The sequence below is a fragment of the Strix uralensis genome, chromosome 2 (genome assembly GCF_047716275.1).
Source record: "Strix uralensis isolate ZFMK-TIS-50842 chromosome 2, bStrUra1, whole genome shotgun sequence".
NCBI classification, from domain to species: domain Eukaryota; kingdom Metazoa; phylum Chordata; class Aves; order Strigiformes; family Strigidae; genus Strix; species Strix uralensis.
In genome coordinates this window covers 3,096,219-3,123,442 of record NC_133973.1, presented here as the reverse complement: position 1 = coordinate 3,123,442, position 27,224 = coordinate 3,096,219, and the positions used below count along the sequence as shown (strand labels likewise).

At 46.5% G+C, this 27,224-nt stretch overlaps 1 protein-coding gene across 3 annotated transcripts in view; it reads left to right on the top strand.

Moving 5' to 3' along the window:
• Positions 1–27,224, top strand: part of LSAMP (limbic system associated membrane protein) — a 1,030,680-nt gene that overhangs the window by 855,220 nt on the left and 148,236 nt on the right. For all 3 annotated transcript variants that reach the window (XM_074853103.1, XM_074853113.1, XM_074853095.1), the window contains one exon: positions 2,866–3,098. In XM_074853103.1, coding sequence (XP_074709204.1) covers positions 2,866–3,098 — 233 coding nt within the window. The remainder of the gene's footprint in view (positions 1–2,865; positions 3,099–27,224) is intronic.

Sequence of the window (27,224 nt, the reverse complement as noted above, 5' to 3'; positions counted from 1 at the left end):
AAGCGTGATCCATACAGCTGGGTGGCATCTCTGGCAGACTAAGAGGGTGCGTGTGTGCAGACGGACATACCGAGATGCATCTTCCACGTGGATGCATGTTCAGAGCGCGCCAGACTTGAAATATCCACGTTTGTACATTGATTTTCCCTGACGGTTTGAGAGGAACGGGTATGCTGAACAGAGCAGCTCAAATCCGTTTCACTTACTCTTCTCATTTTACTCCTTTCTCTCTCCCTCTCTCTCCCCCCCACTTTATTTCGGTAGCACCTGCTAACTTATTTCAGGGGTACTTGCCAGGTTGCCTGACTGTAGCTGTTGACCGCCGTCCCAGGGCTGACCTCGGGGGGTGTAGGACAGGTTATGAGACACGTTTTCTCTTTGGCAGAGAGGAGGGAGGGTCCCTGGGTGAGTGTCTCCTCGGGAGCGAGGGGACGAGGCTTTGCTCTGACCGCGCCGCTGAGGTGTTACTGACCCGAGGGACATCACAGGGACATCTTAGCTACCTCCAAGCAGAGCCACGGGGTGCCGCGCGGTATCACACACGCAGCGCTGCGGTGTAAGTCTGGAAAACAGCCCAGCGGGGCTGGTGCAGTGCGCTGGGTCTGCTGGTGCCCAGCAGCACTGATAGCTGTGCTGGGGGATTTTCAGAAGTGACTGAGAAACTTCCGCTCCCACTGACTTCAGCTTCAGCTGTTAATCTGCTTAGCTTCTCACCACCATCCCCCTCGGGATTTTCACAAATCCAAAATGTGCAGAGAGGGGCTTTGAACACCTTTGAAAAAGACCTAAGCCCCGATTCTCGGTGCCGTCACGACTCTACGCAGGAACGTGTGTGCAAGAAGGCGGGTGACCCTAAGGCAGCCAACCCTAGAGATGGTTTGGGTGTCCCTGTAGGGCCACTGCTCCCAGCCATGGGGCACGGTGACCTCCTCGGGTCCTTGCTTCTAGCTCCTGACACTGGTGATTACAGCCCAGGGCGGCCAAGCAAGCTGGGGCACCACCATGTTGCACTGGTGCTGGTTTCTACATGTGAGTGGCTGCTCATTGATTCCCCTGCCTCCTTCTTTTTTACAAATAGCAGCTTTTTAAAAACAACACAGATCACAGCTGAGAGCTCACCTCGGGGCAAGTGCCTGCCTGGCCAGGAGAGTGGGCTCTGGCCTGACAGGCAAACCCTCACTCCCCTCCCTGGGCTGGCCAGCGGCAGTGCTGGCTGGGGTCTGTTGGGCTGGTCTCTAAAGCAAGTGTTTGTCAGATCAGACAGAGCTGCCTCCAGCTTGGCCAGCAGCATGACGTGCCTCCCATTGATGCCCACACAGCCTGGCTTTCCTCCTGCCCACAAGTAACCCCAGAACAACTCAAGAGAGCACCCATGAGTGTGCCAAAAGGGAGGCGGTGAGAGGTGCCGGCTGTAATGGTAGGGTCACGTAACAAGGGATGGCAGTTGCAGTACAGCATGAATGAAATGCATTCAAATAGAGGAACTTGGAAAATGTCTGACCCGTGTTAAGAGGCTGTATGAAAGCCTACTGTCAAATATTTGTCTTATCTTGAAGCGATAATCTTTATCCTCTCTCTTTTCTCTCTCAAATCCAATGCATGAGTGAACAGTGGTGGGGAGAGGGGTTATTTGGCTGCCGGGAGGCTGTGGGCAGAGCTCTGAGGGGTGAAGGAGCACCAGTTCTGGAGACTGAGCTTCCCTATTTATCCGCAGAGCAAATACGGTGTGAGCTGCTGCAGGGCAAACCCTCTCCACCTGTCTTGAGCCCGACCCTGGTGGGTACAGCTGCCAGGGTGAAAGAGGAGTTATGTCCCCATGTTGCCTTCAGCCCTGGACCTCTTGAATGAGACACGGCTGAGAGCGAGCAGGATGTGCCTCCACATTGGCACCTTGTCTCTTCTGCGCAAACCACCTTCTGGAGGTGGTACAGAGCAGGTGCCTTGGCCAAAATACATTTGTCTTCGCAGCACTTTCATCACTCTCGGTCAAGGATCAAAATGCTTGTCATGCAGTTGCAATAGGGTTAATCTGTCCGCTGCCTTGCAACAGTTGGCAATCGGGGATGTGGCAGTTGCCCGTCCTGCTGCTGTCCCGCTGCCTGCTGCCCCTGGCTGCCATTCCTCCTCTCCTGTCTGACCTGGAATGTTCACAGGACATGCTGCATGTGTCACAGGGATGGCGATGACACCCAGCCGCCTTTCCTTTTCAGCCTCAAATCTGCTTCGCCTGCACAAGCCAGCAGATGTGCAGCGGCAAGGGTTGTTTGTGTTAGCGGGGTTGTGTTTGAGGAGTGAATCCCTCTTTCCACAAAGCCATTTTTTGTCAGAGGGACGGAGAGGGAAGATACACCATAACTCCCTCCTGCCTCTGAAATGGAGGGATGGAGCAGCTGTGCCCTGAGCTGACAAAGCTGGAGCCCTGAACCTTTGCCCTCCAGGCTGGTAGGGGGCTGGGAATGCAACTCTCTTGTATACTTAACTTTTGAAGGTGAGGGATAAGCATGGGAAGGACTTCGTCTGACCTTTCCCATTGGCAGGGTTAGAAAGGATTTGGTGACCAGGATCTCTTGTGGCCTTCTAAAATCATTTTTAGTGCAGATGCAGGCCACAGACAAAAGGAAGAGAGAACAGGAGGCATGGCCACCCCAAATCCCATGGTTTCATGAACCAACGGGTTCCTGAAACTCATCAAAAAATCATTGTGAAATATGTGTCCATGGGGCAGTGATGGTGAGAAGATACTGTGGTTCACTGGCAAGGCAGGAGTGTGCTATGGAGTTCCTGCAAACTAGTAAAGGGAAGGGACAAAATCGAGATAATGGAGAGGTTTGTTAATCTCCCCCTCACCTTTCTCATCCTCTGCAGGTGTTATGTAGAAGACAGAAGCTCCAAGGTGGCCTGGTTAAACCGTTCTGGCATCATTTTTGCTGGAGAGGACAAGTGGTCCCTGGACCCTCGAGTAGAGCTGGAGAAGAGAAACCCCCTGGAATACAGCCTGCGGATCCAGAAAGTAGATGTCTATGATGAGGGGTCCTATACGTGTTCAGTGCAGACACAGCATCACCCCAAGACTTCCCAGGTTTACTTGATCGTGCAAGGTAAGCAACATGGCTGAGAGGAGAGCAAAGAGAGAAAGACAGTGGGTGGAAGGATCTGTACCTTTCTTGGAGAAACCCCAGGGTCAGCAGTATCCCTTTAGTTTACAGCAAGAGCCGGCAGGAGTGTCTCACTGCAGCGCAGCATGGCTTTACACTGCTGTCAGTCTGTCCTTTCAAACGCGGTGACAGAGCAGGGGACATCAATGATGCCAAGACATATTCTAGTATAATGCAAACCTGGCTCCTGGCTCTGGTTGTTCTGGCGCTGAGGGGAAAGCGTTTGTTTATAATGTCACTTGTCAGAACATTGTGCTTGCCTCATCTCTTCCCAGACAGCCCTCTGGTTTCTTCACCTCCTCCTTCCTCAGATTTCCTTTCTTTCTCCTTGCGTCAACAAGCTACTGTGCTGTGGTTTTTGGCTTTCCATTGTCAACTCTTTGCAAGACTGGGGAATTAATTTGCCTGGGTGTTTTCCTGTGATGGGTGATTGGTTCCCAGGGTGCCCTGTCACTAGGCGTGTGTGAAACCTGGTGCCTGAGGTAGCTGCCACGTACCTTATGTTGCCCTCTCCTTTTTAGCTACCCTCCTCCTGTGTGTGTTATAGGAACTGGAAACTTGTCGATCTGAACCAGCATTGTCCTATCTGTCTGCCTGCATTCATGGTATAACAGAGAGTAAACACATTAAGGAGTTCACCAATTACTGGTAAGGACATTATGGAGTTTACTTGTTCCATCCTGTCCAGACCAGAATACCAAATGAGCGAGTTTACTCAGTTTTGTTTTGTTTTGCTTTTAATCTTCATGCCATTCTGTCTATCTGCCTATTTATCTAAAATATTTATAGAGCAGCTTAGATAGATAGGCATGTATGAATGTGTTCGATACATATTACAGATATGTTCAGCTTCTGCATTATCATTCAGGCAGGAGTTTGTTATTTCTCCCGATCTGTCTAGTAACCCAAAAGACTGCAGATTTTATTTCCCCCGCAAATGTTTGAATTGCTCTGGATATAAATGCATGCATGAAGGGACTCTTCCTCTTGCTGGTATTACTTGTCAAGCTGGGGGCTAACCAGCACACCGAGTGTTTATCTGCAAGGTGAAGTCCAGACGTATGGTCAGAGGTGATGCTTTACATGCAAGTGTAGTGAGACAGAAGGCTCCTGGTTTGTCTTCTCGTGGAAAATCTTCCCCCAGCAGTGTGAAGAGCGGCACGTGCCAGCAGGCAGAGCAGCCCTCCTGGCTCATCCGAGGGTTTGCTGGAGTGTGCTGGGCAGGAGATCCACTCCCCAGCCCTGAAGGTGTACCCTGCCTCGCTGCTCGCCACAGCCGTGCGTAGCTCATCGGCTGTAGGTGGTTTATGGCTGGTAAAATCTCACAGCATACAATTTCCATTTACCTGTCAAGAAAAATATAGGTACAAATGAATTTTAGAGCCACGCACATGTATTATTAATTTTATTTGTGCCTATTAGATATGGGCCTAAGCAACGAGAATGAGTTCTCCAGCTTAGCTTTCACCTAAATGTGTGGGTGTCCAGCTCTGAACTACTGCCACCTTTCTGAGGATGAGAAAATTCAGGTTTTGGCATACCTAAACTCTGGATGCCTGAAAACAAGGTATCTGTGGATAATCTTTGTTTAATGCCTGCCACAGATTTAACAAAAGACCCACTGCGATATCGTGCTTACATTTAAAGCCCCAGGTCCTGTAATCCCGTAATTAGGTGAAACTCATATCTTAGATTTTTCTAAAGCTAAATTTCATCTGGTAAAGAAAACCCAAGCTAAATATAAATATAACATCCTTTACAATTAGGAAGAGTTAGAGTTAACATTTTAAACCACACTTTTATTAGTTTAAAACTAATAAATAATTCATTTTAAATAATCTTAACTAATAAACCTAATTCATTAGAAAATAGTATATGTTAGAAAATAATCCGTTTCCTCTCTGAGTATCATTTTCTCATATTGATTATTATTTTTCTCAAATTTGCAGGTTGTCTGCCTGAAAAATAGTCTGCCTCTAGTACAAATTAAAGGAGTTTGGATATTGAGTCATGCTAAGCTTTTTAATTTTATTTATTTAATATAGTTTATTTACTGCTCTTGACTTTGTGTTCATAAATTTAAAAGCATCGGATATGTGAAGTTCCCAAATGCAAAAATAAATAAATAAAAGAAAGTACAGGTCCTGAAAAATTAACTGATAGGGTGGTCAACTGATCTGCGCAGAAATCTGGCAGGAGGATTTCTGAAATGATGGTCAGTGATTGCCTTTGAACAAGTCCAGGGAAACTGAAACAAGTCAGGGCCAGAGACGCCTTTCTAGGTTTGCACACACTGGCAACGCCCGGGTTTGTGGTGAAAGATCCTGCAATGATAGCTGCTCGTGCCCTGGAAGCAATACGCTGCCTTAGGGCTGTGCCCAGGCTTCCCGTTCTGCTCAGTTAGTGCTGACACGGGTATTTCTGCTCCCCACTGCGCTGTATGTCAAAGTCAAGTCCTTAATCTCCCCCAGTTCAACACCCTCATCTGTATAGCCACTGTGAAAACCCAGCCCCTGTTACCCCTAGAAACAAAGGGGATAGCTAGATCAGAGACTAACAAGCAGGTAGGCAGATACTGGAGTGCTGCTGGAGCCCTTATAACTGGAGAAGACAACTTCCGTGTCCACAGTGCCAGCTGAAATAGATGGGCTTTGCTGTATCCTAAGGATTCACTACATTTAGATCACTGCAGGTGAATGGAGTTGTATTCTAGGAGCAGGTCCTTTCCTGCCTTGAGAAAATCAGCTTTCTCTGGGGTGAGCTCTGCTTGGTGCACTCTGCTGGCCAGAGCTGCAGGAGTATATCACAGAAAGAAGGACATCACCTCTCTAATGTGTGTGCACGAGTCCTTTAGTATTTCCAAGGAAAGAGCCGATTACTGTGTTCAGTTTTGGGCCCCTCACTACAAAAAGGACATTGAATGACTCGAGCATGTCCAGAGAAGGGCAACGGAGCTGGTGCAGGGTCTGGAGCACAGGTCTGATGGGGAGCGGCTGAGGGAACTGGGGGGGTTTGGTCTGGAGAAGAGGAGGCTGAGGGGAGACCTCATGGCCCTCTACAACTCCCTGAAAGGAGGGTGCAGAGAGCTGGGGATGAGCCTTTTTAACCAAGTAATAAGTGATAGGACAAGAGGGAATGGCCTTAAGTTGTGCCAGGGAAGGTTTAGGCTAGATATTAGGAAGTATTTCTTTACAGAACGGGTAGTTAGGCGTTGGAATGGGCTGCCCAGGGAGGTGGTGGAGTCCCCATCCCTGGAGGTATTTAAGAGTCGGGTTGACATACCGCTTAGGGATATGGTGTAGTTGAGATCTGTCAGTGCTAGGTTAACGGTTGGACTGGATGATCTTCAAGGTCTTTTCCAACTGAGATGATTCTGTGATTCTGTGATTGTGCCTTGTCAGCCAGCACCAGTCCCTACATAGACAGCTGACTTAGTCTGCTCCTTTCCTATCTTAAGTGTGTATGTCCACTCATAGAATCAGTCTCCGCTGGGGCATACTGCAGAGATCTGAAAGGCAGGTAATGAAACAACACTGAAGAAAAAAAATCGCAACTTTATAAGACAACTAACAGTAGGAAAAGTCCCCTTCATAAGTCTTTCCTCCTTTTCAAACTTACAGCCAACTTTCCTGGTAGCAGTAGGCATGCCAAAAGATTCATTAGTTTAACTGTTGTCATCTCTCCGGTCTTGCTGACCCAGGTGGGCAGCACTGCTTGCAGGGTGGGTTGGGCTGGAGGCAGCTGTCTCTGCCCAGCTCAATTCCTGCCAGATGCTGGTATTGGCTTTCCACACTGGGGTGAACGCCTGAAGAGACTGCTCCGAACCACCACCTCGCTCAGAGCATTTCGTGCTGCTTCAGTTGGGGTGTAATGGCCACTAGCGAGTCTTTCTGTTTACTACCCCAGATATTTCTGTTGGTATCAGATCAGAGGAGCAACGAGCTGGAACAACCCACAGGAGGTGGTCTAGTCCTTCCCCCTGCAGTGGGACAAGATCAGTTATACGGTGGCTGCCCCTAACGTGTTTTTTGAAGACACCCTGTGCCTGCGTAGCCAGCACATGGCCATTATTTCACTCTCCTTGCACTTAGAAAGCTTTTATTAACATACGATCCAAACCGATTTTGCTGCCAATTATTTCTGGTCCTTCCGAGACACATGGTGGTAATTTCTCCTCCTCTTCCTCAAAACTACCTTTTAGCCCATTAATCCCTGTGTCTCAGATCTCTCTAGTCCAGGTTAACAGGCTCATTGCTTCTTGCAGGTCATATTTCCAGTCCTTATGTCATATGTATATCACTACTGTCTGATCTGTCTGCATGTTTCCTTAAGTGTACTGTCCGAAACCAAAGCAAGAGTTCCAGTTTAGGACTCAGGTGTGCAGATAAAAGTATGTGTTTTGCATATCATGCTACACTTACCGAACTCCAGAATAAGAGGAGATTTACCTTTTTTTATGAGAGCACCTCATTGCTTTTGCTTATTCAGTGTCTCTGCTGCTTTCTAACCCCCTGTTACTGGTCTGCAGCACAGTCTGCAGCTCATTCCCCACTTCTGTATTTGAGCATTAATTGTTTTTCCCCCCTTCCTGAGCACAGCGCTTTGTGCTTGCTGTTGTTGGATGCCATCTGGTTGGTTTCTCCATGGAGACCACTTCTTCAGCTTGCTTATGATCCTGGTCTCCAAAGCACTTGCAACTGCCCCCAACTTGGTGTCATTGACAAAAGTCAGGTGCCTTCTTTCTGTTCCATCATGAAGGTGTTAATTAAAGTATTGAAGAGATCAGGGCACAAAAACGGACTGTGGTAGCAACCCACTAAAACCTCCATCCCTGGTGGATAGCGCTCTGTTGATTGCAGCTCTTTGAAGCATCCTGATGGTGATTTAACATCCGCCATATTCTCTTAGTTTGTTTAAGAGACTGTTGGGCCTTCTGAAGTCAAGATATATCACATCATCACACATACTGCTCGTGCATTATCTGCTATGCCAGATATCCTACAAAAAAAGGGAATGAGGCTGGAGTGACATGATATGCGCTTGCCAAAAGTACATTGCTTTTTTTTTTTCTTTACTGTATTATTATCCTCTAGGTGCTTATAAACGGGATGTTTAATCATTCGTTCCAGGATGTTGAGTGACTTGTTCCAGGAGACTGAGTCGTAACGGGGATGTGGTGGCTGCTCCTTTCCCAGTGTTACCTTGGGTCCTTGTTCTTCTAGGGGTATATCCACAAGCCTTTCTCAGGCATTTTAATGGAGAAACTCCTATAGCCCTTACTCGTCTCATCAGGATCACAGGCACAAGGGCACAGAGATCTTAGCAGGCATGGGGTTTAAAAGTTTCTGCCGTAAAGACTTAGGCCCGTCCAAGTCAGGCTAAACAAATAACTCTTTCAAGTAGGAGCAAGCAGATGGTTGCTGTATTTGCTGTCCAGAGCCTTTATGGCAAGGCATCATGGTGGATGGAAATGGTTGGGAGCTTTTCAGTGAAACTAGAACATTTCACTGGTTTTGGCTTTGAATAAAATTTAATCAGGAAGATTTTACAGGTCTGAGGTGCTTTTTCTGGTCAAAATTGGGAAGAGAAAAAGGTATAGCATTGCCGCAGCCTATCTAAAGCTAGAGCATTCAGCTGAGGTATGGAGAACTTGCATTCACATTTTTGCTCAGGGCCTGGGACTCCTGCAGGTGCACTAACATTTCTTGTGATTCCTGTTTTTTTGCTGTTTAAAGAATGTGGGCTGTCCCTTGTTATAATGTTTATTTCATGAAAAAAAAAATCAAAAGGGTTTTGTTATTCCGGCAAAACAAAAACAAATTTGGAAACGTTAGCAGCAAATTTTCACAAAGAAGAATCCTTGTTTACTGCCCAGCTCTAATCACAAACTCAAAGTCAAATGTATAGCAGCTGAAGGCCAAATCCTACAGTTTTCTTTCAAACTGGTAGGCATTAGTGTGTGAAAAGAACCACAGGGTGTAGCCTTTCTCCATTATGCATTGCCTTTGTAGAGCTACTTGCTTGCAAAGAGTCAGACTGACCGTTCATTATTTCAAAGTGGTATAAAGATGTATTTGTTGTTGCTGGGACTTAACCATAGAAAATTTATTATTAACTCTGTGAGGTAGATTAGTTGTGCCCCCTCTCAGTCCACTCCCCTGAAATTAAAGGACTCTGTGCGGATGACTGGTAAAGCACTGCAGAGAGAAATCCTTTACCCAGAAAGGCAGCTGAAGCCAGCCAGGCTTCCCCTGTGTAAGCACTGCTCTGCCAGCGAGCCCCTCGGCAAAAGCTGGGACTAGGGGCTGAGGAGGGACAGTGTTGTCCACCATCTGCTCAGCCCTTGCCCTCATTGCAGAGGACAGTGATACAGAAAGATTATGCTTTAGACTTTGGGACTGCGCAAAGGTTTTCTGAGCAGAACTGGAGCAAGGCACGTAGGTGTTGTATAAGTGTGTTGTATAAGAGCCTGAAGTCAGATACCAGGTGGAGGTAACTTCTGCTGGTCACCAGCCTGGGACCTGAGCCAATGAGCCAGAGTGGGGTTCATGCGACAAAATGGAGATGTTAGCACTGGAATGGGTCACCTTGGACTCCCTTTGTCATTAGTGAGAAGAAGCAGGCTCTTCTGAGATACAGTCCAGCTCACCCTAAAGTAGCCATCCAAAATTCATCAGACGAATTGACCAGTGGAAATGTCAGCACCCCTCCACTGGCTGCAGAGGGGAGCCCAGGGTGAGCAGTACGTATGGTGCCATGCATCCTTTTTAGTCATTCCAGACTTCTTTCTGTCATTCTCCACTGGAATTTATTCCCTGCCAGAATACGGGGCTGGTGGCTGTCAGTGCTTGTGGTGGGTCACTGGGAGATGAGACCCAGGCTGGTTTTGAGCTCAGCAGGGCTGAAGTGGGAGCCCATCTTCCCCTGGCATGCCTGGCCTTCCCACCTCTTCGGCCAGTGCTGGAAGCAGGGCTTTTTGAAGAGAGCTGAAGCTATTTTTCCTTTGCTAGCCAGACAATAAGGATGTTGGAGTCAGATGCTGTTCTCCGAGAGATGTTTGCTTCCCTGCTTTGTGGGCGCACAGCCCAGAATTCAGAGGGATCTTTCTGAGCGCTAACACCATAGCGTTTTCAATTCCAGGGAGTCTGCAGTAGGTAAGAATGAGCACAGACCACTTTGTCTTTTTCAGGACATAGCCCCAGTGGGAAAATGACAGTGAATTTGGCATGCTGTTGCAAAGAATAATGAGATAACATGGGAGTATGAATTTTCTGGGAGGAAGAAGAAAGATCATTTTACTGGGAGCAGTGGGGGAGAAGAAGAAAAGATTGGAGGGAAGAGATAAATTCAGATTACTGTGGGGACAGGGAGAGACAGGACCAGTGTGTTCAGAAGGAAGTGACAGCGGATCAGTTTGATGGGAAAAATAAGCTGAGAGAGCAGGGAATCATCTTGGGGAACTGAAACACGGTAGATCTTGCTGCCTCCCTTCCGCTGTTACCATGGACCGTAATTTCCTACCAGCAAAATAATTCCAGAATTTCAGGCACGCAGTAGTATTGGTGGCAATCTTTCTAGGTTTTCTGTGCTGGTTTATTTTGCCCAAGCTCATAAATTGCAGGAAACTGCACCTGGTGTTTCATAGGTTACCAAGGAACTTCTGCCGCTCCCCATCTAGTATTTTTATGGCCTCCCCACAGTATCCTGATGCCTCTTAACTTCTGTTTTCCTATCTCCCTGCATGGCTGGAATGTTACTATGCAGCATAGGGTTTGGCTCTGTTATATAGGTTGGATCTCAGCACTTCTTAGTGCATAAATCAGGAGGTTTTTCTGGAAATATTTTGGTGCTTGCTTTGCAGGTGCAGGCAGGAGACAAAAACAGACTACTTCAAAAAATGCTTACTCATTTTGGAGAAAGAAGCATTGCATAAAATACATGGAATGCTTTTCTGTGGCTGGGAGGAAGGATCTTGATATGATAATCCAACTCCTTAGTGATATAAATCAGCTTAGCTTGAGTGGTCTCTTTAGAGCAGTATCAGCTGATTTTGTGTGATTTTGTCTGATCAGCTGATCCTAGATTCAGACCAGTGCTGTGAAAGATTTTGCCTTGTTATTTCTCGGTCTGATTGTCTCAGTCTACTGTCCCAAGTCTTAGCCTGGACTGTAAGACAAGTGGAGTAGGGACAATATCTTTCTCTCAACTCCAAACACAGCAAGAACCTGGTCCCACCACCGAGTCTGCTAACCCATAAGAGATTGAAAATACCCATTAATTGTAAAGCCAAGCATGTTCCTGCTCCCACTGCTGAAAAAGCAGTGACTGTGGTAGCACAGCAGAGTTGCTTTGACCTGTTGCGAGCCTTGAAATTTGACCCAGTTTGCCCATGACAGGATATAGCCCTTGGACATCCTAAGGCATAGATTCCCATCCCTCCACGATGGCCAGTGTCTTGTTAGTAGCGAGTGAACAATTTTTTTGCCGCGTCCCCTTGAGATCTTTTTGCAGAAAAAAAGTGCTAGTATAACCAGGAATAAATATCTTATTCATTTTACATAGCGGGCCTGTATCTGTTTAGTAGCTTGAAAATGAGCAAAAATGTGTTTTAAAAGAATTCTTCAACAGCTCTGATCTGATGCTTTGGATTTCTAACCCAGAATAATGAGAATAGATATATAGCTAGTCTCCACTAGAAACTTTAGGATGAGGTTGTCTTTTTACTTGCAATACGGATGAAAGCTGAGGTTAATCATGCTCCACATTTCTTCTCTGTCTCAGATCAACCTTTTCCATAGCTTTACTGCCAGGTTGAGGTTTGCTCAGTTGAGCTTTTATTATATCCAAACCCCAGAGATACCGAGAGTAGCTTGGTTTCCTAAGGAAACAAAGTGTGTATGGGTTTATTTGTATGGTTCTGCTGTTTGCCTGCCCTTCTGCTTGGCAGTCCTCTGCTCAGCTCACTCCAGCACCCCTCATACCTGCAGTGACCTTGCCCCAACAAGAGCTCCTGCCCCAAAAATTCTCACTAGGGGACTCCAGTGTCCTCCTGCATCCCTTACCAGTGGGATGCATAAAAGTCTGTATGGTGGCAGGTTGGTTTGGAGCCACACGCATGCCAGCGGGCAGGTGCCACCTTGTCTAAAACTGGTTAAGAGCTTTGAAGGTTTTCTGAGGTATGCATCAGGACCTAGGACACGTAGCTGTGGTAAACCAGGCCTTGCTAATTCCAGTGTTCATGGAACAGTGTGTTCCTTTTGTCTGTTTTTCTTATTTCACTGGTGCCAGCGGAGTCGATACTGCAAATCTGCCATGCTCAAAACTCCATATGGGATGAAATTCCAGATTCCTGGGGTCCACCAGCTCATGTTCTGTGTTTTTGGCTGCTGTGTTACTGTCTACACTCATCATCGCTGTGTGTTAGTGGATGAGAACCTGGATCAAAGTCTTAATTCCACTGAAATTAAAGGGAATTTTGTTTCATTGGAGCCAAGACTTCATCTGAAATTGGAATTGGCTAGAAACAGATTGTAAAATAAACCTAAATTGAGCCAGCAGTTCAAAACCAACATCAAGACTTTTATAAAGAAGCAAATTTATTTCCTACTTTAAAAGCTTTCCGTTTTTCTATTTAATACGAATTAATTACAGAGAGAAAGAAATTGGCATTTCAGGAAAGGGAACAAGGGGATGGTATTTCTAAGTGAGACTCATTTTAAAGTGACTTGAGGATTTGAAGAGTGGAGAAAGGCAGGTGGGCATGGTCTCTGTGCTGTGCCTTCCTTGTGTCTGCATGGTGCATATTGACCCCAGCCGACCCGCAGTAGCCCTGTGCTCCTGCTATTTGTCTCTATCCAGTTGCTGGCCCTCATCAGTCTTTGAGCGGATACATAGGCTGACTTTTCGGGGTGTATGCACTCTGTGCCTTGTAGGATAAGCCTCCAGCTGATTTCCACAAAAACAACAAATGATAAATTGTATTAAGTAATAGGTTTTCAAGGTTTGAATTTTGATGGCTTTTTCAGAGCTCCAGCTCTTCTTTTTATCTTTAGAAACATTGGAATTGCTACCCCACTAGCAGCTCCCTACTCACCAGAAAGTGAAGAAACATTCTGAGAAAATAATGACTTAATATCACATTTCCTGTATAGCCACTAAAATGTCAGTAGTTGGTTGCTTGGGAAAAAACCCTCCAAAATAACAGAATAGCAGCTTGGTTTAATAAAGCCTGAGATGTGATAGTTAAGGGGAAAAAATAACTTGCCAAATGTGCGCACAACAAAATAGACAAAAAAGAAACAGATACTTAGACATATGGCTTCCATTTATGGAGTATTCAGACAGGGAGCACTTTCTCAAAACCCAACCACAGCTTTTGAAAATGTCTTTTAAAAAACAAATATTAGGTTAAAAAGTGTTAATCTCCAACAGAAAACTGGAGAAAAGTTGTTCCTGGGAAGGAAAGAAAAGTCGGCGTGGGCAGTCTGAGGGAGCGGGAGCATGTGGCCACTCTCATCGTCAGCGCTGGGTCTGTCTCTGCCTGTCAGTGACAGCTCAGGCTGTCAGTGAGCAGACCTGTGAAGGAGGAACCAAGCCCTGCTTGAGAAGTTGTAGTGGTGTGTGAAAGTGTGAGAGTACGATCAAAAGGTCGGTTTGTTTCTCAAAGACACATTGGGAGTGCCGTCATTTGCCTGCCTGCCTTTTGCTGAAAGACCCTTTGGAGATCCCCAAATGGGGGTTGCGAGCTTTCTCAGTTCGGATATCAAAAGGCTGAGGCTGCTGAGGCTTAGGCAACACTACTTGTAAAATTTCCTCCTTCTTCATGTATCAGATTTCCTTTACATCATCTATTTGATGGCATGATCTTGTAGTTCTTCAGTCTTCCAAAGAATCTTGTAGGAACATCTTAATTTATTATGTGGACACATACAGGAATGAGGAACAGTTCTTAAAAAATAAAACTTTTGGGTCTCTTTAAACAGCAAAATAGACTACAATTACAGTTTTTCTTCCCATTCCATGAAGGTTACCTTTAAAAAAATCTGTGGAGAAAAAAACCTGATAACTAGGGAGGTCCTCTTTAATGAAATGAGAATTGGATTTTGGTGATAAGTTTTAATTTAGGGCAAATAATTTAATTGGAATGACTCATTAATTTTGGGGTGCGTAAATTGGGCCTCTGGCAGCCTATTATCTTTATCCCTTTCCGAGTCCTCTGTCAGCAGTATAAGAAGAGTCTTTTGCCTTTAATAAGGTAATCCCTTTGAATGTGTGGGGAAGGGACTCTCATGGTGCAGTGATTTTAACATAACGGCATCTCACCTTTGGGTGCCCTCAGCTTATGAGCCGCTCAGGCTGCAAGACCAGTGGGTTTGTTTTCACAGCATCCTGGCATATGGATGCTCAGCTGTGCATAGGTGACGGGTGATGTGGTGGGCCTGGGGCATCTGGCCATGGTTGACTTGGGTTAGTAGCGCTCTGCCTGGAAGGGCGGTCATGAGCTGGCTGCTCGATGTGTTGACAAAACTGTCTGCAAAGAGACCAGGACTATGTCACCAGAAGAAATTGTGTGTTAGGACTAGAGTACTGTGAACTGTACTCTTGAGTTAGTGGGGAGTGGGACATCTACTTACACTTTGTTAACTGGGAGGTTCAGCTCTCAGCTTCCGTACACAGTAAGTATATCCATTAATGGGTTAAGTGCAGACAGGTGAAGTAAACCACACAGAATAAAAAGCCTTTTGAAGGGAGAGAAGCCAAGAAGCAAGATCCTAAACCCAAATTCCACATGGCCCTCACGCAGGTGCCGCAGCAGCAGCAGTCTGGAGAGTCTCTTCAAAATGATTGTCCCCTTGTTAGACTGATGGGAATGTGTACTTTTGGGTATGTTCCTGTTTTGAATGCAAAAAAAAAAACAAAAAAAGAAAAAAAAATATTTGCGAGTAGGATAAATCTCCCCAAATAACCACAGAACAGACTTTGCAAGGTAGAAGCCTTATGACCTTGACTATACAAATCCGGCGATGATTTTAGGGATTATGAATGCCTCGAGCTCCCAATTCACGATTTTACCTGGAAGATTAATCTACTTGTTGACCTACAGGAAAGAGGTTAAGAACAAAATTTCATAGGGACACCACCCCTTGTTAACCTCTCAGAGGCAGGACTAAAATCCATGTCCAGAGATAAACATCTCTGTCACTTAGTCTTCTAAGTGTAACTCTCTTAAGGTGGTGCATCTCTTGTCTGGACGGACACTTAGTCGTGCAAACAGAAGTGGTATACTACAGGTGAGATTCATCACACTTAGACATCTAAGTGTTAGTAGGACAAATCTAACCTAGTTATCTGGCCTTCATCTGTAGTCTCTTGGGAGAAGTTGACATCTTACTCTTTCTGCTGTCTGCCTTGAGATAATGTGATGGATCATCCTCCAAAAGTCCCCGTTTCTCTGTTCGGACTACTGGAGGAATGTGAATGACTAACTTAGATTACCCCAGCAAACTTTTCAATGTCTAAAATTTGTGACATGAATCCGCCTTTTATGTCCATGCGGGAAAGATGAAACTGTGTAAGAGACTAGTTCTAGACACTCCAGCATTACCTACAATCTAATTCTGTCTCTTCGGCAGCACTGACTGGCCTTGACTCTTCCTTTTGCCATAACCTAGACTGTGTGACTGTAAATAATATAACAATACCTTTTCTTTTAGTCTCTCATCTGTTCTACACTGGATAACACTTTCAGTTCTCATCCCTGATATATTTACCCATCCTCGCAAAGGGCAGCTGCATCCCCCTCCAAATCTCTTACTTTAAGCCTGATAAATTCGAGCAAGCTCTCCCAGTGGAAGGTTGCCATCTCCTTGTCTGGATACTCTTGCCTGCTGTTTCCCACTGAGCCAGAGGGTAAGGGACTCCCCTGTAAACATTTCTGCACTTCCTGCTCCCAGAGCCACCGGCCCAGCAAAGCCCCGAGGCACAGGCTAAATTTTTCACTAGATGAGTAATGCTATTCTAGCCCAAACTATCCATGGCACTCAATTTTTCTTCTGGATTTCGTGCTGCCCCTGTCTCTCTATTCCTTGAACTCCTTTGAGACATCACTAGTGTTAGACCCAAGTGCCTCTTCCTCTGTTCTTTCTTCTTCCTGAAGGGAGAACTATATAAAATTTCAAAAAGGAACTCCAGATATTTAGTCACTTGCATCTGCTGTTCTTGGGAGCTGCAGCGACTGTTGCGTATCAGTGCTGGGTGTTGCCATGCTTGTTTCCATCTCTGGTGCTGCAAAGTCCATTATTCCCTATGGATTTCACTGCGTTACCCTCTTCTTCCTGGGGTTCAGGAGCACACTGCTGACTGGTCTCCCTGCCAGCCCTTTCCACTTCCTAAAAAAACAAACAAACAAACAAAACCCCCCCAAAAAAATCAAGAAAAATCCTCTACATCTCTATTTTTCTAATCCTATTGGTTTTGTGGGCACGTTTCTGTCAGCAGTTGCAGAAACTCCCAAGTCTGCACCTGAACAGCAGAAACTCTCCTCTCTTTGACTCCCAGATCAAATCAAATTGCTGTTTATTTCATTGCCCTGATAAATTTTTTATTAACTGTGTTAGAAGTCTGTGAGGAAGAGAGAGGGAGAAGAGAAAGAAAAAAGCTGTTCAGGAATGTAGTCTGGGCAAAGTGCCCACAATTAATGGGGTAGCAGTGACCAGCGGGTATTTGAAAATTCGCCGGTGCCAACTGCCGGGAGGTTTTTGCTGCCTGTGACAGCTGGTCATCGTTATTGGACGACTGCTTCTGTGTACATCTTAGATCCGTGTCTTTGTACATCTCTTACCAAGTCACTCTCAGTTTCTGTTTTGCAGGGACATACTGAAGCAATTAGGGCATGTTGGATGATTGCAGGGATGAGCGAACAGTGTTGGGTAATACACAAAAAACACAAAAACATTTCTCTTCTACTCTAGCCCTAATTCTCCTATCTCAAGATGAGCTTAAACCACTGTCCCAGAGGTAGGCCTCCCTCAGCATTCTATGAATTTGAATTGTGGCTTTGCAGCTCTACCCAACCATCTACAGGGCACTTGGCCTCTTCAAAGACAGTTACAGCCCATTCTGAGTGATAGCCCTCTTTAAGGAAGCAAATCCCACCTTTTGATGCTCCATACATGTTGCTACGTGTCTGCTGGCCTACTAGTGAAATAGTGAACACCTAATCTTGATGAAAGGTTGCAAACTCAGATGGTTTCTACTGCACAGTAGCTGCTAATGAGGGCAAACTGAGACTGCTGACTGTGCCACCCAACCTGAGGGAAAGGATCCATAAGGGTAAACGTCTTGTATGTGTCTGCCAGAAGCCCATCTAAGAGGCATCATGTCTCCTTAGGAATGCAGTAAGTCCAGCAGATAGGCCAAAGAAGAATAACTGATGTAGAGAAGGATCTCAGAACAGAAGGGTTGAACAAAATGCAGGCACATTCAGGTGGGAAGGAAGTGGCAATAGCGTTCATCTGTCGGGGGAGATAAAAGCCTTGTATCTGTTCTCATCGATATTTTCGATCTGGAGCTCCCCACAAGGGGCAGTTGCTTGGCTATGCACAAGCTTTAGGCGAGAGGAGACTTCTTTAGGATCTAGAGGGGACTCAGAGGCAAAATGCACCCGTGGTGCCTGACATGAAGGGAACACTTGAAATAGGAAAATGTCGTGGATGCTAATCCTCCATGTTTTTTGTAGTTTCTGTTCCTCCTTGGTGGTACACTCAGCCATTGCCCTCTTCTGGAAGGGGAAGCTCAGACCACTAATGGAAAGAGCTGTCCTGATCTCTTAGGAGATGTACGGTCGTGCCTTCTCAGGAGCTTTCCAACCCAGTACTACAGAGCTAACAGCAGAGTGACCTGATTCTTTTGAAAGGCATAACTGGGGCACACTCGACACCATGCAGGGAGAGAAGGAATGTAGTTTTTTTGGATGAATAGCTTTTTCTTTTCATGGCAACCTCAGAAGCCTTGAATGGGAAGAAATTGTGATTCTTGGGATGGATCTGCCATTCAGTTGGAGAGGAGGCTGAAGTGGATCTTGAGGAACGTAGTTCAGGCAGGGATGTTGAGCTTGGGAAATAAAGAGGATAGTGAATCCTCCAGACTAAAGCTGCTGTGGGACACAGCACCTCAGCAGGGAAATACAGTAACAGCATTGTTTACTTTCTGTAAGTATGAACAGATATCCATGCTGTGAGCATATTTACTTTTTTTACTTCCACATGTCTGCAGTAAAATGTAGTAAAAATTACGGTGCCAAAACCCAAGTACAGAGGTATTCCAGACTCTGTCCCCTTAAGTCTTTGTGAGACAGCCTACCAACCTCGTGAGGCACTAGCTGGCAGAGGGAAGGAGGAACTCTTTAATTGGATCCAGATGTTGTAAATCAGTGGGAAAATGCTTCTCATAACTTGACTGGTATTTTAGTTTATCATCAATTAAGGTTGCTTCTTACAGGGTCTCAAAGTATGCCACAGTTCAGGTTCTTCAGTGGATTTGTTCATTAGAGGACCAATCACTGGGTTGCCTGCCATAGTAAAGCAGGTATTCTTGTCATACATCAGTTTTCTTCTCCTTCCCTTTTGCTGCTAGTGAGTTCTTTCCATCCCCATCGTGTCTTCATTTCACTTGTTCACAGTGACACAAAATGTCTCCTGCCTGAGGTCAATCTCCCTGTGATAAAAGTCTTCGCTAGAATTAGTCAAGCTGGAAGACAGGCAGATATCAAAACTGTAAGTCTTCGGAAAATGGTGGCAGGCTGTCAGTTCCCATTAGCTAATTCTACCTGGGCAGCCTGCTGACTCTTCACCATTGTAGGTAGGAGAGATGAGTTTTAATGAGCAGCAGAGGGAGTGGAAAGGGGTAAAGAAGAAAGCAGTTTAGACTAGAAGTGATACTTCTGGTAGTGGATGACATACATACGTGTGTGCATACATGTGTCCGTGATAGTGTACAGATCAAAAGGAAGTGAGCAATAACAGTGTGGCTTGCCAGGCCTCTCCAGGAGCTTTGTCACATGAGTAATTGCATCCTGGCCCTTCTTTCTTCAGCGGCTTCCTCCTGTCTGTTCTCCAGTGGCATCGATCAATACAAGTAGAATTGTAGAGAACTGCAAAGACAGTTATGATAAAATTTAAAAGAGGGAGATCTGCAAATCCAGGATGAGTGGTAATGCAGTGGAAGATGTAGTGTTTGAGAGCTGGTTTATATCAGTGCGACTTCACCGAAGTTGCTCCTGATGTATTCTACGCTAGTGCTGGGGTGTGCTGGATTGGATCTAGGTGCAAAACCACCCTACAAACAACTCTCAGACTCACCAAGTATTTAAAGAAGTTGTGTACTTCTCTATGGAGGTCATAGCTAGGACTAACAAGGGCAGATCAGGATGGGATGTATTCAGCTGTGAAATAGCCTCCCAAGGGCAAAGGTAGAAGAGTCATTTCCCAGAAACTTTAAAGACTAGTTGGCCAAAACACTATTAGATGTGCAGCAGAGAACAAACCTGCCTTTCCAAATGCCCCCAGCTCTTGAAGATAGAATAAGTGTGCAAATGATTCTTCTGTCTCTAGAGTACATGAACATCTGAGATCTGAATTGCTGCAGGTCCCATTCTTCTCCTTGGCATTCGACCTACATTTAAATTCTAATTGACTTAGAGTGAAGACTCGTAAAGCTTTCTCTTTTTCGCCCGGATGCTGAATCCTCAATGAAAATATAAACTGTGTCATTGGATGTTGGGCAGATGTTGAGCATAAAGGAGCTGGTTTAAGCCGAAAATTGCCCAGCTTACTCCAATTAGTCATTCTGCATATGAAATGCATGCGATGACTCTACTTTTAGTGGGGAAAAGACATTAGCATAAATAAATACATCCCTACTGGCTATGTTCTGGGTTAGTCTTGGAGATGTCATGTGCTTCATTTAGTTTTCTGGACAGCTCCATCATCTTCCTCCCTGCTGAGGAGCTGCTTTTACTTCTTCAGGAAATGCATTGTCTGCCAGGGCCCTGAGTGCACTAATTAGACCTTGACCAGTCTCTCCTCAGCGTTATCCTTTTGACCCTTTGACCAGGGGCTCCGTGTAAGCTCAGGCCTGGATCTGCACGTTAGGTGTACCTGTCTCCATCTGTGTCTCTGGTACCATCTCTTGGATGGATCTTGGACGGATCTTGGACTGATGTGGTAGGTAGCTTATCTCTAGCTTTGTCTCTGGCCTTGTTTTCCTGCATGGACCCTGGATCTGGTTCACCATCTCACCATGTCTGGGACTGTTGATGAACTGTGACACCAGCACCTGGCTTTGCCCACTCTATTCAGATCCTATGGGACTATGCCCAACTGGCGAGGACACTGCCATGGTCATCCTCAGCACATGGTCAGTGCAAGCTATGTGACTGTGCAAATTTTAGGTGGGACTTACCTCACTGAACTGTATCCTTCTAATAGGTATCTAACCTAAGGTACTCTTGGAAATGCTTGGAATGAGTGAACCTCTCAAAATCTCTCTTCATTGACTGTAGAGTTAGATTTAAAAATGCACTTACATTAAACGTCTTATTTTAGGAGACTAAATTAACTGAGGTGAATTACCACCACCACCCTTACCAGCTTAAACTTGATATGTAAGTCGAACTCCAGTTTGTTTCCTTAAGAAAATTGTGTTTACACCTCTACTGACAACCTGATTCTGATTGTCTCTAGGAGAGCGAATAGGGTTATGTTTGTGTAAGCAGGAGAACTGGATCAGCATTAAAGGTTCCCAGCTTCTTCCTTATTACAGTCTATCACTAATGAGGTGGTTATGGGCCTCCCAGTCCTTCTTTGGCTGAACACTAAAAATATCTGTTCTGGTTTATGCATCAGAGGGAACCTTGTGTAGAGGTGCAGCTTGTATCATGTATTATTAGGAATTATTAGAAGCATTTTTGTCTGTCTTGCTGTCTGTCCCCAAACGTTTCCCCACTCTCCCACTGCACATTCACCATAGGGGAGGAGGTCTAGCATACTGCTGGGATTTGACTCAATGTTTGACCATGACATTGCTGAAGACCAGGATGGAAATTAGGATTCTAATTCCGTCTTTTGAGCTTAAAAGGGGTTGGGTTCTTTAGACAACAAGAAGGATCCCCTTGCTTGAGCCAGCAGAGCTCTCAGCAGCTTCTGGCCAAAAGAAAAGATGCATCTCAAACATTCAGCCAAACCCTTAACTGCAGCCCCCAACACACAGTCGTAGTGTCATCAATAAGTCTCAGGAGTGATCAGGAAGGTAGCTTCCCAAGCAGCTCCCACAGCAGGTTTTCACTTCCCTAGGAGATTTTTTTGTGGTAAGGCCAGATCTTCTCAGGTTTGACAATACGAGCCTCCCAGTCCCATTTCCTTATTCTTTGGAGTTGGGCTGCCTGAGAGGCTTGACTTCTTCCTTGTTTGGGGTGCAAAAGGCACACCTATATTTGGGTTTGCTCTCATAACCATTGCAGACTGATGACCAATACAAAGAAGAGGAGTAAATCTCTTCTTGTGTTAGGCTTGCCATGATCTGTCTAGGGCCCCAAGAAGACTGCTGGGGACTTCCACGTTACTGTTGACTGTTGTAGAAGATAGTTAAATGCTGTGACAGACAGCAGATTCGAAGCCTTAAATAGGTTAAAAAAATAGGTTGCACCTCATCCACGGGGGGGGGGGGGGGGGGGGGGGGGGAAGTTGCATTCTCCCTGTTCCTCTAGAGCAAGTATCTAGTTGTTGTCAGAGCTTCTGTGCCTGAAGGCATCACAATATAACGTGTCTCATAATGGCTGCACACCGCCTGCTGTGAGCTGTGGGATTTGGAGAAGAGAAACCCAGGCTGGCCAGGAGAGCAGCACACACAGCTGGCTTCCAGCTGCCATTGTCTTCTTATTACCTGGCGCTGCCTTCTCATTGAGAGTGAAGGTGAGGGAGGGCTCCTCTGGTAGCCAGGCTGTCCCTGGCTCGTCGCACCGTGCCAGCTGTGGGCGAGCTTCGCCTCCTCACTAAGGGAGTACAGGAGCAGGGCAAATGAAGCGTGTGTGACAGGCAGCATGCGAACAGGCAGCACTCTTCCTGCTAAAATACTCAACGGGGATCTGCAGTGGCCGCTCCCGGTACAAGGCAGCGGGAAAGCCGAGGCAGACCTGACCAAGTGTTGTTAAGGAGGCAGGAGGGAAAGGAGGCTTTGCTCTCGTTTGGAGTAGAGAGGAAGGGTGCTCCAGTGTTTGGTACCTACTGGGGGTATCCAGATCCAATCCTGTGCTGTGCATTGGGCTTCCCAAGTAGCTTTGGGGGTGTTTTCTCTGAGCCTCAACTCTTGTAAGGCTGCATGCGGAATACTTGGAGACGCAGGGTGTGCGCCTTGCAGGTTCTCAGAGGTGATCCCATGTTATCACAGGCAACTGTAATGAACATACAGAGCTCCAGTGCACAAGCAGGTGGGGTTTTCTGCCCTAACTGGAATGCTGTAGAAGAAACCAAGGGTTCTGATGGCCAATCTCCTCCTGATTTCAGCCTAAATACCACCCTCTTGTTCTTGACCCACCCCATCCTTTATCTCCAGAGAGAATCACATTGGAGCAGTGTCCCAGGGAAGCAGTGCTAGTGGTACTAAGGCTGTTACTTGGATGGTGGGGACAGGGAAGGAGAGACTGTGTGATGGCGTCGCTAAAGAAGGCGTGGAGGGCTAGTTTGCTTTGTGCACCTGGAAAACCCAGCCGGAGTCCCTGTCATGGGGAGGGTGCGGGGACAAGAGACAGAAGAATCACCTTGAGTGCAGTAGAACAGTGGAGAAAATCTCTGCACGTCACAGAGTTTAATTAAGCAGCAGGGGGATTATGTAAGAGATCCTGTGATGTCACTGCTGTTGCCATAGTGCTGGAGAAACTGAGGAAAAGCAAAGTGCTTTTCCCCTCTCCTGCTGATGCAAACGCTCCCTAGAAGACTCCTGGCTATGCAGGAATCTGCTTTTCCAGAGGAGGTTAACAAGGAGAAGCTCAGCTCTTTACCTCGCTCTGTTTCCTTTAATGAATTGGGGGTCTTCCTCCACCGTACACCCAGACAGAGAAACAAGGGAGCGTGTGCAATCAGTTCTCACTCAGCTAGCCAACGAGATGTGAAATAGGTTCCAGGGTGGATGATACCCTTGAACGAAGTCACACTGCCTTGTTTGCTGCGATAATGTATGGACGCTCTTCCTTTAAAGCCTCCCGTGTAATTGAGCCCTGGCGCCTGGTAACTGGTAGCGAGCAAATTGTTGCTTCCTAATGGAGGTTAAATGCTAGAAGCCTTGTTCACAGCATCTTATCCAACTGTCCCAAACAGTCTCCTTGCCAATGGAAACATGTCCTTCAAGGAAGCCCTGAAGCATGCAAATGTCAGAGGGATTCCAGCCTCCTCTACAGGCACCCCAAATGCAAAATGTTTTCTACTGTGGAAGTCATGGTAGGCCACTCTGGCTATTTCCCATTTAGTTTGGGGCATTTTCGCTCTGCGGCTCAGGCTGTCACTTCCATTTCTTGCTTGGCATGCACTGAAGCACCCTGTTTTTTCATTGACAGCTTTCCTCACTTTGTGTGCTCTCTCCTTCTCTGCCTTGCATTTATTTCTTCCTTTTTCTTCTCTCTCTTCCTGTTGTTCATCTTCCTCTTCCTTTCTTTTTTTTTTTCTTTTCTTTTTTTTTTTCTTTTCTTTTTTTTTTTTCCTTTCTGTTAGAGTACAAGCCTGGGGGGGGGGGGGGGGGGGGGGGCGGGTTGCTGCTGGGTACCCTTCCTGGCATGTCAGTCATTCATATTACCCATGATAAGTCATTTCCCCACCCTACCTCATTAATGCCTCAATTTCTCCATGGATATACTTAGGATGATAATTAGGTGTTTCACCAGTGCAGGAATTACAGAGCTTGAACAGATGAGGTTTGCAGCATGCTTTGAGGTCCTTGATACACACTGATAATGAAGCCCATGCAGACACATGGTAGAATAAAGGCTGCCCCTGGCACAGACTAAAACAAACCCCATTTTCAGTTCCCTTTCATGATGGACTTCATAGACTTTGGTAGCCATGGTCTCCAAGTAGATAATATAAGGGGGAAGAACAAAGCCCAGACTTTTCCTCACCTTACTGTTCTTCAAGCAGCCGCATAAAGCTTCCTCCTGTCAGTACCGACTGGCTCTTGGAGACTAGGCTGAGGGGTTTGCATGGGCAAAACTGTCTAGACTAGGGAAATTCACTTAATTTACTTTATGCCAATTATCACAAACTTTTAATTAGTTATTTGGCTATTGAGAGACAAAGAAGAGAACCAGTGAAACGAACACCAAGGGAAACCCCTTTTCAACCCCTTCTCCAGGCTCAGCCTCACGCCAACACCTCTCCTCCCTGAGTCCCCTCTCCCCCTCTTTTGACCACACTTTACGCTCAGTCCCTGCTGGTCCCTTGAGTAAGGCAACGGGCAGCATGAGAGGTTGGGTCAGTACATGATGGTTTCTTGCTGCTCCTCCTGGTTTCTTACTCATTTCTTCCTCTGCTCCTTCCTTCTTACTCGTTTTCTGCTCCAGCCTGGGTCCTCCATGTGCTGCAGTCCCTTCAGGGGTGTCCCAGCTCCAGTGTGGGTCCCCCACAGCAACAGTTCCTCAGAGGTACCCCCAGCACAACATGCCTCCCTCCAAGAGATGTTCCCAGCCCTGTTCCCAGCAATGTTCCCTTCCACATGTCCTCCTGTATCAGCTTCTCTGTCCCCTCCTGTGTCTCCTTTTGTGCATCCTCACGCTTCCTCTCTTGTCTCCTCTTGTTTTTCTTCTCACATTTCCTCACATGTCCCCTCTGGAGCCCCCTGCCCCAGCAATGTCACCCTCCCCTCCCCTTGCTGGGCCAGTAGGGCTGGGAACCCTCTGACTCCATGGCCTTGGGGTGCAGTGGGTCAGTGCTGGCCGTTGCAGAGCCGACAGGACAGACTGGACCAGCACGTGGTGGTCCCTGACCATCTTCCACACCGTGCGCCCTGCAATCCCCCTGCAACCAAAACCTGACCGTTATGCCCAAAAAGGGGTCTGCAGCAAAAAGAGGGGCAGTCCTGCAAGGTGCCAGCCCAGCACTTCCCCCCCTGATGGTGCAGATGTCCGTGTGCGCTGTGCAGCTGCTGGGCAAGCAAAACAAATCCGAGCAGGTCACTGGCTAATTGCTCAGTTCTATGGTTCCTCTTTCAGCTCTTTCTCTGAGAGCTTTCTGTCTCATCAGAGCATCCAAACCAGTGTGCTTTTGCAGCAGTTTTTGTTGGCCTGAGATCTGTTTGCCTGGTATTTTCCAGGGAGTCACCCCTTTGGGGTGGGGATATCAGCTTTTATTTTCCCCTTTTACCACTGCCCTGATCAGTGTTTTATTAGTGAGCTGGAGGCTCTCAGCTGGCAGATGCTTGCACAAGAGGGGTGGTTTTGCGGAGGGCTGTGCAGATATTTATGCGTCAGTCCTTCTCTAAATTGGAAGTGACATGCCTGTCAAAGTCAGGCAGAGCACGATCCCTGGGAAGGTGTGGGAGCAACTCTGCTAAAGTCAGCTACACCAAAGCAAAAACAGTGCAAGGGAACGGGGGATGAGACTCACTGTGACCAAGCAGAGGTACTATACACTAGATGGGAGGTGGGGGCTTCATTTTTCACCCCGTGACTGACAGGCTTACCTTCATCTCTATCATCCCTATAATAGATGGTGACCTCTTCACTCCAGCAATGGAGTTTCAGTTGACAAATCCTGCCTCTCCCTCCTTCCCAGGCAGTCTGTTAGAGCAAAACAAGGCCGTTTCATCAACTTTTGCCTTGTTGTTTCAAAGGAAATTAATATTGCATAGACGTGGTGACTGTCAGTCCTCTGAACCCAGAAGCCTGTTGGCTAATTTCCACCACAATTGTTGGAGGAGTAAAAGCCTCAAGGCTGTTAGGGCTCCCATGTGTTTTGTGCAAAGTGTGACCCAAAAGGAAAGAAAGGCTCTTTTATTACCTTCATGGAGGAAAAACATGAAAGAATGAGCTCAACCCTTTTTCAGACATCAGCAAATCAATACAGCAACTCCACCTTTCACGAAAAAGCTGTGGGAAACCAGAAATACGCTCAGAGAAACTTTGTTAAGCTCTTCATCTTTACCTTTGCTTCCACGTACATGAACAGCTAGAACTCCAAACAACTCCCTTCCAAATTACGTAGAGCCCCGGTGTAGCCAGGGCGTGCTGCCAGCAGAGCTGCAGCACCTCGTACGCTGCAGAACCTGTGCTGGCTGCGGCGGCAGGCACCCCTGACAGGAACATTGTTTTGTGGGATTTTGCCTGGGGAATTGCTTACGCAGGCTGGATTTGGATTTGAACACATGCCTCCATATTGCTGCAGTGCCAGTAGGCAGAGGGTTTACATTGTTCCTGAAAAAGAAATAGTTGGGTAGGAGGTAAAGATGTTTTCTCACCAGCGGACAAATAAGGCTGTATCCAGTGGTGGTTCTGGTGTGCACCCAGTCCTAGCCAGGCTCAAATTATCAACTCCCTGACCTGTTAGTGTCAGGGGTGGTCAAAATGAACTACAGCCGCTCATAGACTGCAAAACAGCCCCGAGGAAGGTTGTGACTGTTGGTTATTGGGTTTGCTGACATCCAGCTATCTCCCTTCAGTCCCATGCTCCTAGCCAATACCTTTCATACAGTTCTGCTTCTCCAGAGAAAAGACTCATCATATCTGTAAAGCTTTAAATATAGAATATTTCCAGAGCAATCTGACACCATGCTGGAGTGAAGTGAGGGGAGACAGGTCATTTTCTTTTTCTCTTGTCCCTTTTTTTTATCTCTGAGACCTCTAATCATAACCAAAGCAACTGCAAACTGCAAGAACGTGGAAGAGTACACTTCGGGGTTCCTCATGGGAGCTCTGGCTTTATTGCCTCTGTGCTGGTGAGGACCAGGACCTTTGTGGCATGCCTGTAAATGAAAGGGGCATGCTTCTAGCACGGGTAAGCCGGTGGAACATATGCGACTCTTTGGTGGGAA